This window comes from Prionailurus bengalensis, chromosome C2 (genome assembly GCF_016509475.1).
Source record: "Prionailurus bengalensis isolate Pbe53 chromosome C2, Fcat_Pben_1.1_paternal_pri, whole genome shotgun sequence".
Lineage (NCBI taxonomy): Eukaryota > Metazoa > Chordata > Mammalia > Carnivora > Felidae > Prionailurus > Prionailurus bengalensis.
In genome coordinates, this window is record NC_057350.1 from 104822399 (window position 1) to 104839788 (window position 17390).

Below are 17390 nucleotides of genomic sequence, written 5' to 3' on the forward strand. Positions count from 1 at the left end.
TCAGGCAAATGTAAACCAGAATTGTGAAGTTCATGTCTGTGGAGCGACCCTTGACAAGTGAGGAGTGGGACTAGTAGCTAAATGCTTCCCCTTTCACTTCCTGGTGGATGCTTCCAGCATGCTGTTCACAAGCTTCCTTTGTGGACCTAGGCAGCAGTCAGTCACCCTCAGGGGAGGCCAACCCCATAATGTGTCCTCATATTAGCTTCCCATGTTTCTCTTTTCCCTTGCTTCCTTTTCCACTCCCCATGCCCCTCACTCCTGTTCTTTGGGATTGCATTCCTAAATTAACTATCTGCACTCAAGGCTTTTGTTCTAGACTCTACTTTTATTTATTTATTTATTTATTTATTTATTTATTTATTTTAACGTTTATTTCTTTTTGAGACAGAGAGGGACAGAGCATGAACGGGGGAGGGTCAGAGAGAGGGAGACACAGAATCCGAAACAGGCTCCAGGCTCTGAGCTGTCAGCACAGAGCCCGATACGGGGCTCGAACTCACTGACCGCGAGATAGTGACCTGAGCCAAAGTTGGCCGCCTAACCGACTGAGCCACCCAGGAGCCCCTAGACTCTGCTTTTAGGGAACCCAAGCTGAGATAATGCTGCTCAATGGCCTGTTTACAAGGTGCCTTTTGAAAAAGTCCACAGACACTTTAGTACCAGAAGAGAAGCTGTCCCCATTGGAAAACGTTTTCATTTTGTCTATTTTTCATGGTTAGTACATTTGCTTCCTTCTCCTTTTTGGCCTTGCTTTCCTATTTTTATTGCACCATCATTCTTGTATGCGTGTAAACAGTGACTGTATGTAAATCAAACTTTGAGGAAGCAAGTAGAATAATAAACAACAAAAGGATAATGTGTTACCTCCTTGGATGAGAAGGGCTGAGGTCAGAGGAACGGAAAGCCCTGACTCAGGTAAGGAAGAAGCCAGTTAAGGTGTCATTTTGAGGCAGGTCTTAGAAGATGGATTTATAGAGACATTAGTCAGCATTAGCAATAAATTCAAAGGGAAAGACTTCTAAGTCCACTGTCCTTCCCCATTTCTTAGACTCTCAGCACCTAGCCAGAACCCGGTACACAATAAATGTTTGCGTTGAATGAACAGTGTACGTCCTAGTGATTGCTCCATAGTTGATTTACAGTTCCCTTGGACTGATGACAAAACTACACGAGCACATTCAGGTGCTTCTTGAGTGCAGGCACTGCAGAAACTCTTCACCAGACCAGCCTCACCAGAAAGGGCCTAAGCCACACAGCCTTGAGATGGGGACATTAACTAAAGAAAGAAACACAAAGCGAATTCCTCTGGGTGAGAGAGGGTGGCTTGAAAACAGTGCCTTTCAGAAGGCAATTTACCAAATGAAACTTTGGAGTGTGTCTAGCAGCTCCCGAAGATTAAATTTAACATTCTTGCAAAATGACATTAAACAGTAGTCCAGCTGCCTATGATTACAGATCTTCCCAGTCTGAAAGTCAGCCAGAGGGTGCATTTTGCTTACATCTCACTACTGCAAATGGACAGTCACGGTACATTAGAAATTCTGGCACTTTAAAAACTATCCTATTTTTCCCTACAGACTGAAGGTCTTACAATTAACTTGGATCTCATTAAAATTTATTACAAGCATTCCAACAAAGTCTATAGAATCTTGGTTACAAAATTCCGATAGTGCTGAAAGGAAGAGATACTGAGAGCATCGGCATCCTGTCTCTGCCTGGCCAATGCAGTCTAAATTGTGACCACCTGGTACAATTATTTTCTTTGAAGTGTACACATTTTCTTCAGTCCTTGTAATCAAATACTACTTTAGAACAGGTAATAACATTACTTCCCTTGTGGCAAACAATGACAACTTGATTAGAAAGATAAACACAGCCCCATTCAAATGTTTTAATCACTAGAGGTGGCACTTCCTGATTCTAAATCCCAGTGTTAGCTTGTGGTTTCCAATATTCTCAGCAAATTCTTCAAAATTTAAAATTTTATTCTACACACCACAAAACTTGGAGCAATGTATTCTCAGAGTGGATATGAAGCTTTCTGTTAAAAATCAAGAGGAAGCTGGGGAATGTGACTTTTTAAAAAAATAACTCCCCATCATATTACTTTTATAAAATCCATTCTGAATTATCTTTTTTTTTTTTTTTTAATTTTGGACATCTCATAAGAAAACAGGCAATGCTGATAACATATTGATGTAAACTAATTTTTTAAGTTTATTTATTTTTTAGAGAGAGATAGAGCATGAGTAGGGGAGGGGCAGGGAGAGAGGGAGAGAGAAGATCCCAAGCGGGCTCAACACTGCCAGCGCAGAGTTCAACGCAGGGCTTGAACTCTCGAATGTGAGAGCATGACCTGAGCCAAAATCAAGAGTCAGACGCCCAATCGACGGAGCTGCCCACGCGCCCCTGATGTAAACTAATTAATATAAGCTAATTAATATTAGTTGGAGAGCAACATTTAAAATGTGGAAGGTGATACTATGGCAGAGGGCAAGAACAGGTCTGTATGAGGCTTTGGCACATCATCACAGGAAGCAAAGGAGAAATAAAGCATTAGTCACACTAAGCCTGCCTTTAAAAATGCAACTGACATTACATTTCCAGATTAACAGTTTCTAAGAGGCTTAGGGATTCTCTTATGATTTTCTGATTTACTTAAGAATACTTTTCATCCCAAATGTAATTCTTGCCTCTTCTACACATTTACTGTCCTCTTAACATACCCTCTAGAGCACTGATTCCACTCTACTCCAGTTATATGTTTCTACTTCTGTCCCTCTGGCCTCCTACCACTGGGCACACGTGTATACACACATTATGCATCCACACACACCTGCAGTGAAGGGCCACATGGTCATCTGGGCACTCCAGTGGCAGGCACTATGCCCTCCTCACAGGTGCTCAATTTTTAGAGTGAATAAATGAATAAACCAATAAATGTTAGATGAACTAACGACAGAATCACACATTGGTAAAGCTGAAAAAACTTAACAAAATACCTAACGCAATGTCCTTTTTTAAAAATGGAAGAAACCAAGCAGAGAGGTGCTATGTTCCGCCATAGACATGGAAACCAGCCCCAGGGCTTGTGAATCCCATGTTTGGATACTTTCCAAAGGCTGTGGCACAGAGTCTTCTAGTTTATAATTGACAAAGTCACTTTGTTACTACTCCCTGAACGCTTATCTTTTGGCTTTTGAAATCCATGATAAAAAGGGGGAAATATAAGAATTATAACTGAAACTTAAATTAGCATGGTTAAAAAGACTGCTATTATTGGCCAGAAAGAAGTTCTCAGATTATAAGTGGATTTTGACTACCTATTTTCATCTTCTGCTTCCACTGTTGTATGACTAATAATTGGCTGCGTTACAAAAGTCCTCATTATGTTTTTGTTAATAATACTACCTACTTTCACCTTTTCACAGGTTAGAAGCAGACCTTCAAATTCAGGGATTCTATATGGTAATGAGAACGTGGATAAAAAAGGTAGGGACCATGCTGGAAATATTAAAAGGTTATGTGAATGGTAACTACGGCATATCCACTCAATAGGTTATTATGCAACCATGAACAATTACTTTTCTGAGTAGTTTAAAAGAACACAGAAAAATAGGACATTTCAGTCTTAAATGAAAAAACATATATAATCGGGTAAAAAGAACTAAAACCCAACAGAAAAATGAGAGGCAGTAATTATACTAAAGATGGTGGTTATGTGTAAGTGCTGGAATTAGAGATATCTTTTCATCTTCTATCTTGCCATTTAAAAAAAATGTGCTAAAATGTATTTATATTGCTCTTATAATGGAAAAATAAAACAGATTTAAATTTTTTACAGAAATTCAGAAGTTGGTGTCAGAGGTTACACACCAGGACTTAATTTCCCTTTTTAAGTTTCTTTTGGCTCCCTGTTTTTCCCTTCTTCCGAAAACCTGTCAGCAACGCTCTGGCAAGTGTATCTTTTCAGCCTGGAAACGAGGTCGTGATTGAAGATATAAAGTAAGGAAACCTTAGTGTTACTTCTTCCCTTAGGACATGTTTGAGAAACATACTGAGAAATTCACTCTATTTGTTAGAGTGAAGAACTTCCTGCAAATGCCTTTTACTGCATTTTTATGTTCGTAGAAAACTTGAAAGGTCCCTAAATAATTCACAGTCTCTTTCCTGGGTTTGGTTTCCCGATGTGTGTTCAATTTTTACCCCATGACAGTAAATGGCTTTCTTTTTGAGATCACTGATTACGCTGACACTAATGGCTCAATTAAATCGTAGGTGTAACTTTTAGGTACCGTCTATTTTAAGAATAAAATAAGCTCGATAGGAAGTAACCCTCTGGCTACTTCCTAAACTGCTCAGAGCTCATTCACCACCCTTTTAAAAAGCTATTTCTCCAAAACATCCATTACAGTACTTGGTGTGTCTTCACCGCAGGTAGCTTTGCTTGGGCTCAGCTCTCGGAAATTTCTAATGCAGAGCAACATCAGGGAATCACAAATGAAAGGCTGAAAAATTAAAGCTGCTCTTTCTTTCTCACCTCCTTTGGGAAAGTTGTATGTGATTGCCTGACACTTGTAAGTGGATCTTCAGGTCCCCAGCTTTAAGTGATGCGTAAATGAACGCAATAAACAGCCAGCTGGGTTCTCCCCTTCCCTCATTGGCACTATCTGGTTCACTTTCTACTTGTAAGTGCTCTTTCTATGAGGTGGAAACCTGTGCTCGTTGGAAAGCTACATGGGTTTCTAGTGAACCGTAAGAATAAAAATAAAACTGACTGGTCTTTGGTTTAACTCTGAGAAGAAGCTCTAATCAGGCAACTGTCTCTGAAGCCTGCAGCAAGATGGCACCACTGGACAGACCTACACTTGGCTTTTCCCAAAAGGGGAGGTAGGGCAGCTCTTTACTCCCATTTCCCATGTCTTAGGGTTCCTGTATGTGAGGCTGAGAATATCGGCCTACTCTCCTCAGAATTCCATCAAACACAAAGCATTACAAGCCATACTCCTTTATCTTTAACAAGAGAATATGTAGGCTATTTATTCATGCCCCAACTCAAAAAACAAAAACAAAAAACCTTAGAAACAATTTGAGATTATATAAAGAAATATGAAGAATATACTAGCCTAAAAATAAACAATGCAAAGAAAGATTCCCTTTCCTGCTCTTTCAGCCCTTCAACTTTTGCCCACTATGACAAATTAAGAAAATTTACATAATGGTAGTCAGTGAGACAATGTAAAATGCTATTTTGATCTCTTCTCAAATCATGTCACTGCTTTCTTTGGAAATTTCTCTATTGCTAAACCCAACCTACTGAAATATGTATGAACTTGTACTTCAAGTAAAAACATTAATAGATCAAATGTAAAACTTCCTACTCTGAATTTTGCTTAGCATTAACAAATGCTAATAAAAATATCTAAGTTAAGGTGTCTTAATGAGGATCCATGAATGATGGCTCAGAAACTCTCCTTCCAAAATCTAATGTTGCTGGACTCTTATTGTCTCACTTCCCACCCCACAAACAAAAGTGTGCCTAGGCATTTTCATATGCAGGTGCCAGGAAAGTTAAGTAATGTTTTGCTTTTAGTCAGATATTACATACAAATTACATGGGATGTGTGAGGAGACAAGAGGGAGGCAATAGAGCAAGCAGAAGATTCAAGATGAAGCTACATGCAACCTTGCAGAAACTATGGCTACCTACATTTTCCAGTGTCAAGAGACCAGAGTTACAGTTTTAGAAATGGAAGACATCTATGAGATCCTGTCCATGCCTTTGATTGATGGGAAAATGGGCTTTAGGAAGATTTGGTGACTCACTCAAGATCATAAACCTGGTTGGCAGTAGAGTTAGAATACAGTCTGGGTCTTTCAGTTCCAAAACCTCTTTCAATTATACCATAAAACATCTTCATTCCTGTCAAAACTTAAAAATAAATCACTTGGATGAAAATACTTCTAAACTGGTTTACACAATTACTATTTTTACATATAAAATATAATTAACATTCTCTGTGAATCAAGGTCACTACTGTGAAGATCAATGATGTCAACCCTATAATATAGAGTCTATGGATGCTGATTTCACAGAGTGTAGTGCAATGCTGGGAATACGAATAACTTTTTTATAGGTGTCTGTGGATTTACTCCTTACTCTTATTCCTTGCTGCCCTCAGGGTCTCTGCTCCAATTATCATCCCCTTCCCCACCTTCTAATCCTAATCTTAAACTCATGTTTTCCAAAGTCTATTCTCTAAAGTAATATGAAATGCAGACAAATGCCCACCATATTCATTGCAGCATGATTCATTATAGCAGAAACAAAAACAAAAACCGTGTCAGCATAGGAGAATGTTTAGTTAGCTAGCAGTACTTTCAAAGAACAGGATATTGTGCAGCCATTAAAATTATCTTCACATAAAAAGGTTTTAATGAAATGAGGAAGTACTTATGTACTAATGCTAAGTGAAGAAAGCGAATATAAAACTGCAGAATTATCAACCATATTTCAAAAATGCTTTGAGTGAGGGAAATGCACCAAAATGTTCACAATGGTAGGATTATTATAATTACTAGTCTCTTACACCATTCTACTTACTTCTATTTCTGCAATAAAAATGTAACACTCATGGTCAGAAAAAGAATTTTATAAAAGAAAATATCACGTTGGAAAATATAACCTAACTGCTCAGAATAATATAAAATAAAAATATATAGATTCTAGGTGAGAATCTAAAGCCTCTGTTGTATGGGTTTGTCCACAAATTCTGTGACATGGTATGGTTGCATGTGGTGTTTCCCTACTTTCCATTTCTTTGCTAAATTTCAGGTATGTCAGATTGCCAGATACTTGAATTATAGGTGAGTAAGCATTAAGGTATGTATATACTTAAAGGAAAAGAGAGGATGCTAAGAAGGAAAGACTAACAAAGAGGAGGGAGGGAGAAAAGGCTCTGAGCCACTGGTTTTAGACAAGCATCTAAGGAATTTTTTCATTAATTGGTATTTAGAAGTTTAGAAGCCACAGATGGTGGCAACTGTCATTAAGTCACTCAGGCTGATTTATCCGTGGATGAGCATTAAAAACAAATTAACCTCTCTAGAGACCAGGCTAGTGTCTAATTTACAACTACTTCTTAAAACTAGGAGAGCTGAATTAAAAATGTGAGAACATCAGGGGCGCCTGGGTGGCTCAGTCGGTTAAGCGTCTGACTCTTGATCTCAGCTCAGGTCATAATCTCACAGTTCATGGGATTGAGCTCTGCATGGGGCTCTGTGCTGACAGAGCAGAGTCTGCTTGGGATTCTCTCTCTGCCCCTCACCCGTGTTCTCGTTCTCTGTCTCTCTGTCTCTCTCTCAAAATAAATAAATAAACTTAAAAAAAAAAAAAAAAGAACGTGAGGACATCAAACCTAGGATAGCGTAAGAAGTTCAGTAGTTGGGGTACCTGGGTGGCTCAGTTGGTTAAGCATCCAACTTCGGCTCAGGTGATGATCTCACAGTTCGTGAGTTCGAGCCCCATGTCCGGCTCTGTGCTGACAGCTCAGAGCCTGGAGCCTGCTTCAGACTCTGTGTCTCCCTCTTTCTCTGCCCCTCCCCAGCTTGCACTCTCTCTCTCAAAAATAAATAAATAAATAAATAAATAAATAAATAAATAAATAAAAGAAGTTCAATACTTGAAGCAAATGAGTATTTTAGCATAGGATGTTTATATCTGAAGGTATTGGCTATTTTTTTTTTTTTTTTTACCAATTTTCTATCCTAATTCTTTTGTACTATGATGAAATATTTTTCTATTAAATAACAGTATTTTTGTATTTTCTCTTCTTTCTTTAAATGAAATATTAAATATATGGGTAGTGGAGGAGAAGGCAGTGAATGATCTTTTGATTTTATAACACACAGTGACATTCACCTATTCATATACATATACGCAGTCCCCACAAAATGTGTCACCTCATGCAGGAATGACCAAGGGCAAACTGATCCCAGAGTGGGGAATTTAACAGATAGATGCGGTTTGACTTTGAGAAGCATCTGAAGATCATTTTTAAAAATTTCCCTCTCCCTCCCCAAACTTTATATGCCAAGAAAACCCTCTTAAGAGTATTTTAAACTGGTCTGAGAGACAGACAAGATCAAAATCTGTTCTCATTCAACATTAGCAGCATTTGCAATATGATTTCTAAGGTCTTCCCCAAACATGCTATCTTTTATTATAATAACCCTGTGAGATATTACTAGCCCAACTTTATAGATGCAGAAAGAGGCTCTAAGAGATTAATTTGCTAAAGATCACACCACTGTTAAGCCAGAGGAAAGTCCCAGAATTCAGTTCTCCAGCTCTCAATCCTGTATTCATTCCACTGCTTCAAGTTGATAAATCCTTCATACTGATAAATTCCATGCCAGAGTATCTGCCCCTAACGTCCACATACAAGGGCACCTCTGCAGATGAGTAGTTACTCAACAAGAGTGCAGGTGAGTGGAAAATTTTTCCTGAAGAAGTTAAAACTGAGTGGTAGGAGGCTGAGGCTGATGTTCATTGCCAGCTTGGTGTCCACCTGGGCCCTTTCATGCATGCAGACTAAAACCATGTTCATAAAACCATGTTCTCTTCATAAAACCATGTTCATCATTTGTCCTTCAGGGTTTAAACTAATGCTGTCCCCAAAAGAGTCCCACTGAAAATCTGAGCCACTTTCACTATTCCTTTACTCCCTTCAGCTTAACTTTGATAGCTTGTAGCTATTCCAGAGTGTGCCTATTCCCAAACTCCTCAGGAATTTTTCTTCAGAAGTCACACACAGATGTGTTAGTTCGCCAGCTAGACTTCAAGCAAGATCTGTGTTTTCTATATCTCAGATTCCTCCCTGCCTTTTTTGATACCTTTCCTCTTTCTTCCAATGGCCTAGAAATCTGCTATGCACTCAACAAATGCCTACTGAGGGGATGAGAACCTGCAGGAGTGTGGTGAAAGCCCAGCTTGATTAGTAATTAGGAGGTGTGTGATTTTAGGCAGGTCTGTGGGTCCCGATTTTCTCACCATAAAATGGGAACAGCAAGTGGGTGGACTACATGAGGTCTATAATCTCTAAGATTTTATAAATATTCATAGTATTTTCATTGGGCTAAATCATAGCTTTACTTTATTTCACTGGGGATGGGAGAGGAGATAAATGCAAATTCCAAAGAAAAGAATGTTAAAAACAAGATAAATATGGAGATCAAATAACTAACCACTCACCAGGCAGAAGAAAGCCAATGTGTTTGGAAAATTAATAAAGCAAAGGAGACTGAGAGAGAGTAGTAATGTCTTGGGCAAATTGTCTTGGGCAAGGGTAGAGATATGGATCCTTTCTGACAGGGCTGTAAAGGGATTAGAGGATGGAATGTAAATGGGAACAGATTGGTAACCAGAAAAACTGCTTTAGTGGTTAGACATATGTAGTATATAATATATGTTTTTTATATATTTTTTAAAAATTTTATTTTAGAGAGAGAGAGCAAGCAGGGTAGAGGGGCAGAGAGAGAGAATACTAAGTAGGCTCCATGCTCCAACACGGGGCTTGATCTCATGACCTTGAGACTATGACCTGAGTTTAAATCAAGAACTGACTAAGCCACCCAGCTGCCCCTAATGTTTGCTTTTTAAATTTGCTCTTCTGTTTGCTATTCAAGCTTGAAATCAAATGTTAAGAATGTCAGCATTGAGACTGCTTAGATCATGAGAAAGAAAATAAGATGCAAACAACTTCCCTGTGAAAATACAGACAGAAGTTCCTGGTATTAAAATGGGGATTAATATTACCAACATTTGTCCATTAGCAACCTATTCTCCTAAATCTGGGAGGGGAGAATAAGGGGTAAGTAATGACAATTTTATCCAAGATATTTCTCCCAAGTTTAATTTTATTAAAGATTTTAAAATTCCAAGTAATACTGTACTGGCTTTGTTAAAATTGAGTTCTAGCTGACAGACCTTGTAATATTTTAAAATGGTTTTATAAGGAGGCCTGTCCATGCCTTCATTAAGAAACTCCCTTAGATGGGTGAATTATGGCAGGCAGTGAACCCAAGTCTACAATGTGGTATTAGGGGTGAGAATTCATCTGAGGAGCTAAAGGAAAAGAAAGTTAAGTTCAGCTTGAAACTTGAAGGAAAAAAAAAAATGGTACCTCTTTAGAAAAGAAAGTCTCTGAAATTAAAAACTAATGCTTGAAGCAAATAACAATCCTTGGATTGTCGGATGTAAAAGGTTTTAGCTGGTATCCAAAATTGAAGTGACACTTTAAATGATTAAATCAACAGGAGTGCATGGTGGATAAGAGGCCAGAAAAATTCCATTAAAAAAAAAAAAAAGCAAAAAATTTAAAGGGATTTGATATTTAAGAGCCATTTTTAGGAATTTCTTGATGAAATTTTTGATACTAAAACTGCAGAGCAGAAATTTATTGTTAATCCATGTTATGTAACTTTGAATCCAGTCTTCCCTTCATCTTCTACCTCAGAAAAGGGCCTAAATTTAACCAAAGTCTATAAAGACATTTCTGCAGGGAAAAAAAGTGTGTGTGTGTGTGTGTGTGTGTGTGTGTGTGTGTGTGCGCGTGCGTGCATGTTAAAGACAAACATACCTGCTTCATCGTAGGATACAGTCAATTTTTCTAGCATTTCTCTGTCAATTGACAGAATCTGCTGTTCAAGGATGGTCTGGTACGACAAAACACTATTTTCTTTGTCCTTCTCGTAGTCCTGAAGATGCTGTTTGAGGGCCTCTGGGAGTCGCGATTTTACATATTCTGCTGCAGTCTGCAGTTAAAACAGGTAGAGAACCCTATTAGTAGCCATCTTAGGCTGTTCCCTTCCCCTCAAGTGCTGTAGTGAAACCGAAAGCACTGTGACACAAACCCTTTAGACAAGCACATTCTTGTCCATTGTCATTGTTAGACTCCACTCTACAAAGTACGGTGGGCCTTCAAATAGACTCCCAGACCTCTAGGAATTTTCTACCAGGTTTAAAGGTACAAAAGATGATGGATTTGGTTTGGCATACAAAGAGTTATCACCCGGAGTTCCAACTATTCTGCTGAACTCTGAGGACCCAGTGATAGTAATTTTACTGGCTATAAATCTGACTTGCCCTTGTCTAGAATGCAGAAGCTAGTCACTCAACCCAGCAGTGAGCTCACCTATGCCACGGCATCCACTTCTCTGCTTTGATGTTCTCTGCTCATTAATGCTTACGCAGGAACTCCTGTGAAGTGAATAGAGAGTCCTCTGCTGGGGCTGATAATGGAATAATGGCATAAACAGAATGAAGAGACCTAAGGCAATGATGCCCTTAACCTGAAAAAAAGAACTGTTTGCCACTCAATGTCTTGGCCTATATATATACATATATATTTCTGATATATAGATACAGATATAGATATATAGACATAGAAATAGATCGTTCTTAGCTTATTTTCTTTTTCTCGGCTACACAATCTGCACGAAGCACTCCTAACTAGTAACACCTGAAATTGCATGCAGTGATTTTTCAACCAGGTAAGCAAGCTTCCATTTGAGGTAGGAAGGAAGGCATGCATACTTTGAAAAAGATCTCCCCAAAGATTCTGGTATGTTCTGCTGCTGGGCTGGAGATAGCATACTCTTCTCCCTCCCAGCTGAGAATCACAATTAAAGTTAAGCAGAACTTTAAGAGAGAAATTAAGTGATACAGCGGCATGTATGAATCAGGGGAATTGTGAAATTCTTAAAACACATTGCTTAACAAAACCAAGAGTTTGGCATCTCCTGGCAGTCCAGTTCTGCCTCACATGCATGGGGACTGAAGGTGATAAAATAAACAAATGCATACATATACTGCTTAAAATTATACTCACAACCACTAATAAATTTAAATAAAAGAAACTGTTAAAAAGGATTGTCTCTGGGATATGTGCCTAGAAGACCCATCCACATAGTTTAATATATATATATATATATATATATATATATATATTAATTCTGATACAGCTATTCATTGCATAATTTAAGACAAGTGTGAGTTAAACACACACACAAACACATATATAGTACATACTCATCAATAGGGTTTTGTTTTGTTTTTTCGTTTATAGAACAGTATGCTCTATAGCCTTTGGAAATAATGAGCTAGGTCTATATGAACTGACAAGGAAGAACATCATGATATTACCTTTAACATTAAAAAACAAAGTTACAGAATACCAGTGACAATATATCCTTTTTATGGAAAGCATACATATATGTATGTATATAATTAATCTGTAATATCATATGTGCCTGGGAGAAGGTAGGGAGGGCTATACTCCAATTGTAGAGAACATACTCACTTTTTACTCTCCACATTTCTGAATTGTTTCACTGCTCTTACTATTATAATTTTTATCTTTAAAATGTTTTTTTGTAACCTTCAGAGTTTTCCTTTTAAATGTTAGCACAGTTTAAGAGGAAGAGAAACTTGCCAGAACAATGACAATTAATTTCCCAGGAAAAGGCTACTGGGAAATGATGGGGAAAAGTTATAGATCAGTCCTCAGAATGGCAAAATATAGCACCCAACACTTTTTATTTCCACATTTACATTTAGAGTTCCTAGGTCAGTTGTTGATGAAATTACAATTTTAAAATATCACCAAACATTGCTCAATTTCTCTGCCAGCCATCTAGTGCAGAACAAATAAAATTATTCCATAAAATGTAAATGGACTCAGCATATTATATTAGCACAACATATTTAATTCTAGAGTTTAATAACAATTTTCTCTTGACACTGGAAAACAAACATACTGCAGAATAACTATTTTTAGACTCATACTACCTTGCTATTTAGTGTAATATCTGTCTTTAATGTTTTTCCTTGGAGATAATCTATGAGGTACCAGCAGTAATTTAAAATGCACATTTTACAAATACTGGTGTACTCTCTATTATTGAAAGCATACACATTTCCTTCCAATTGTACTACTGATTTACTTTTCTAATTAAAATCATGATACAGGTCTTTGAACAGACCTGTATAATTTTTTTTTTTACCATGTTTTTGTTATACTTTGGCATTTCATTTCTAAAACAGTGTAACTGCATGTGCATGTATAGAGTTCTTCCCGTGGGAAAGATTCTTAAGAGGAACAGAAAGAAAGCAATTCTGGCAAAATACTAGATTCTGTCAAGATATTTCAAGAAATCACCTTCATACTGAGGCAATGCTCTAAATGTATTCAAATGGCAGTTAAAACCTTATGTTCAAGCGTGAATCTATGTTAAAAAAGAGGCTGTCATACAAATACCATATGATCTCACTTATATGTAGAATCTTAAACAAAACAAAAGAAAACTGAACTCGTAGATGATGAGAACAGATTGGTGGGATGGGGGTGGTCAAAATGGGTGAAGGTGGTCAAAAGGTACAAACTTTCAGTTATAAAATAAATAGGTCTTGGGCGTATAATGTTTGGCATGATGGCTACAGTTGAAAATACTGTATTGTATATTTGAAAGTTGCTAAGAGAGTAGATCTTAAAGATTCTTATCACAAGAAAAAATTGTAACTATGTGTGGTGATAGATGTTAATTAGACTTAATGTGGTAATCGTTCCTAATATATACAAATACCAAATCATTATGTTGTACACCTGAAACAATTGTCAGTTATATCTCAATAAAAAAACAGGCTGTTATCTTATTAACTGAGATTATAATTATTCCACAGGTAACAGATAATACAAAGAAAAATTTAAATTTAAAAATTTCATTGGAATTCTAAAAAAGTGAAAAACAAAATTAAAATTTAAGATTACTTATCTATTGTTTCATCAATGAGAAATGCTACTGGAAGTTTAAATCCTAAATTACATGCTCTTACAATCAACCATTCCAGAAACGATAATGTTAGTTAGCAATATCAGTATCTTGCATTCGTGTGGTACTTTACACTTTCCCCAGCAATTTATGCTGTTACCATTCTGTATGTTCACAATAACTTTGAATGAAAGTAGACAAATTACTGGTTTGGGCCAGTCCGTCACATCCTTCAAAGTTTGGCTAAAATGCTACAAATTCTTTTAATGAACACACCTAATAGTAGCCAACAGTCTTTCAAGTGTTTGTGTAGGTATTTGTATAGGTGTAAGTATTTTCCTCAGTGTGGCTGAGATAAGAACTGTATCTTACATACATACCCTTGGGTTCCCCCAGCATCCGGTTCAGTGCTTGGCACCAAGAAGTTTAACATCTTGGCTCTAGCCAAGAATTAGATAGCCTTTAGAGAAAACCTTCTGACAGTTCATAATTCTTTGCTTGCAATCTTAACTTGCTTTCACGATTCTAGATAGAGCCTAGGAGTCATTTTCCACTGGAAAATGCTACTACACTTAGTCTTTAATTATCACTGATGTCATTACTGTAGGAAAGTAAACAGCTTAAACCCAAAATAGCAAATTATGTACTTCACATACAAAGCTGTATAGGAAGCTTTATTTAATGTGTTCCTCTCTCCATATTGTTCCATCTTCTCCATTCTTGCCTTTATTTCTTCATTTGGCAATGGGCTTGAATCTGCTAGGGACCCTCTGAAGAGTCATGTGGAATGCAGCTCAAAACTGGGCTTCTCAGTTAATGGTTGCCCTGTGGAGGTTAACTCTGCCTACATGTTCAAGTTTGTGCTTGTTCAGGTGGTAGCAGAGAAGCCTCAGGGAAGAAACTGGAAGACACACAGTTCACAGGTTCTCCAGATTACACCTGAGAAGATGGTCAACAGCTGGAAAGATGAGCTAAAAACTGGTGAGGCAGGGCACAAAAGGTGCCCCGCCAATGTACCCTCTTACAGAATTTGCATACATAGCAACTTTGGTCTGGAGGACAGTAAAGGCCTAGAGCAGACCTTGTAAAAAAAATACTCAAAAGGATAAAAGAAAAGCAGCAGAATGACTAAGTGTCTAAATTCAGGAACCTACTAGGTAGAAGGCTGTTACTGGTCATTCGGCTAAAAAGCTCTTTACTATTACAGTGGTATATGTTCTTTAGGAAATAATTAATATATATGAAAGAATGGGCGGGGGTGCAAAGTATTTTAAAAGCTGCTAACTGCTTCACAATTCATCTTAAAAACCTGTCAGCCAGCCAATTCCAACTTCTTGAATGCCTGCTGAGTAAAGTGCATTAGACCCAACACCACCTGGAGAACAAACGTCTGATATAAAGGAACCTGCAAGTTTAACGTCCAAACAACACGCACACATGAAATACTGGGAAAACACACTTCACAAAGAAATAAAAAACAGGCATGAATCTTGGGATAAATTAACATATTTATGTAATATATGAGCCATATTAAGTGCTGAATGGCCTCCAGGGAGAAAAATTAAGGAGTGGGAACAAGAAAAGAACCAGAAAAATCACTGGAGTTTAAAGATCAGTTTTGAAGAAGCATTTACTGGAGGAAAGAAAAGCAATCTAGAAAGTAGTGAATGCGAGTTCATAAGAAGAAATATTAAGAAATGAAGAAGATGAAAACTAGGAGTAAGAAAGAGCTTGGCAGTTGGAGAAGTTTTAACTCCCCATTAAACCACAGTGTTTGGATCTGTACCAGCAGTAACAGGAAATACTAACCATCTCAAAGAGAGAAATAAACAATCACATCTTGTTTTGAGAAAAAATGTGCTTGGAGCTGAGTTTCAGAGGCACTTGAATAAAATTAAAGCACGGAGACAAGTAAAAAGTCTGAAGGACAGGAAAACTGGCCTTCCATACTATGGTTGGAGTATAAATGGGACAATTTATTTGGACAGAATATGAAAAAATGTAACCACTTTAAAACAGTGTGTAGCTTTTACCTAGTAATGGCCTTTCTAGGAACTTATTTTAAGAAAAAGTTAAATATGAGGTTAAAGATTTGGGTGTAATGCTTTGAATGTAAATCCTTCTCATTTATGTAGGTTCTCTAAGGCTGGGGCAGACTGTTATGGTGGTATGTTCAAGATGGAGTTTATTCTTCATACAGGAACTCCTGGGATTGTGGTTAGCGGTCTGGAAGAACTGCCATTTATTCTGTGACATCACTGCTTGAATAAAAGTTTACATTCTCTTCCAGGGGGGAAAAAGATTTGGGTGTAAACATGTTTACCGAAGTATTATTCATGGAAATTGGTTGATTCAATTATGCGGCATCCATGCAATGGAATACAATGTGGCTATTAAAAATCATATTATGAACGAACACTAAATTATGTGGGGAAATGTTCAAAATGAAAAGCAGATTACAAAACAGTTTGTACACGACACGTGGGAGGAGAAAATTGGCTGAATTATATCAATATGGATCACAGTTATCTCAGAGTACCAAGAGTTCAGGTGATACTAATTTTTTTTCTCTATGCTGTTTTCTGCATTTTCCCAATTTTCTAAAATAAAAACAGTAGGAAATGATTGACCATTTTCTACATGCCAGGCACCATGCTGAATGCTTTATGTGTATTCACTTATTTAATCCTCACTGTGACCCTAAGAAGTTTCTAATGATGAGGACACTGACTCAGAGAGGCTAAGTCATTTATCCTTGGCTACGCAGTTAGTGCTGGAGCCGGAAACACCAACTGTTTGCAAGCCAAAAGAGAAAAAAAGTTTTTTTAAAAAAGAGGGAAGGGGCGCCTGGGTGGCGCAGTCGGTTAAGCGTCCGACTTCAGCCAGGTCACGATCTCGCGGTCCGTGAGTTCGAGCCCCGCGTCGGGCTCTGGGCTGATGGCTCAGAGCCTGGAGCCTGTTTCCGATTCTGTGTCTCCCTCTCTCTCTGCCCCTCCCCCGTTCATGCTCTGTCTCTCTCTGTCCCAAAAATAAATAAACGTTGAAAAAAAAATTTTTTTTTAAAAGAGGGCGATGCCTACTGTGGTCATTCCTTTACAAGGTAAAGCAGCCCTAGGCTGGGATAAGGGCCCTGAGAAAAGGACAAAGGAGCACTTGATCCAAGTTTGGTGACAGATGGGGAAGAAAAATGTGTAAAATGGCTTCGATGTTGCAAAACTGGAAGCTAAACATGAGGTGGTGCTATTAAGAGTAAATGGGAAAACTGAGTAAAGTGAAGCATAATAAACTTACTTTTAAACATTTAACTGTAAGCCTGGAGAATATCCACCTCTCCATAACCTATGGAATATACACCACCTCCCCTCAAAAAGGAAAAACCTCCACAAGGAGAAAGTATTAGACTTATTTTATAGAACTTGAAAGAAGAATACCAGACAAATGACTTTGGTTACAAGTTCTAGGGAGGCGAAAGCTATTTCCAAGAAAAGATATTAAGTGATACTGCATTAACTTCTACTAGAGCCACCATTTGAGAAAGATCACAAGCAAATTAGACC

At 37.7% G+C, this 17390-nt stretch overlaps 1 protein-coding gene across 2 annotated transcripts in view; it reads right to left on the reverse strand.

Moving 5' to 3' along the window:
- The window catches only part of PPM1L (protein phosphatase, Mg2+/Mn2+ dependent 1L), a 300744-nt gene that overhangs the window by 92948 nt on the left and 190406 nt on the right, over nt 1–17390 (reverse strand). The window contains exons 1-2 of one of the 2 annotated variants that reach the window (XM_043594985.1): nt 11199–11310; nt 10644–10818 (exon numbers count right to left, since the gene is read on the reverse strand). In XM_043594985.1, the coding sequence (XP_043450920.1) occupies nt 10644–10680 (37 nt within the window). In that variant the 5' untranslated portion in view covers nt 10681–10818; nt 11199–11310. Of the gene's footprint in view, nt 1–10643; nt 10819–11198; nt 11311–17390 lie in introns of those variants that run through there. The other variant, XM_043594984.1, reaches the window with a different exon arrangement.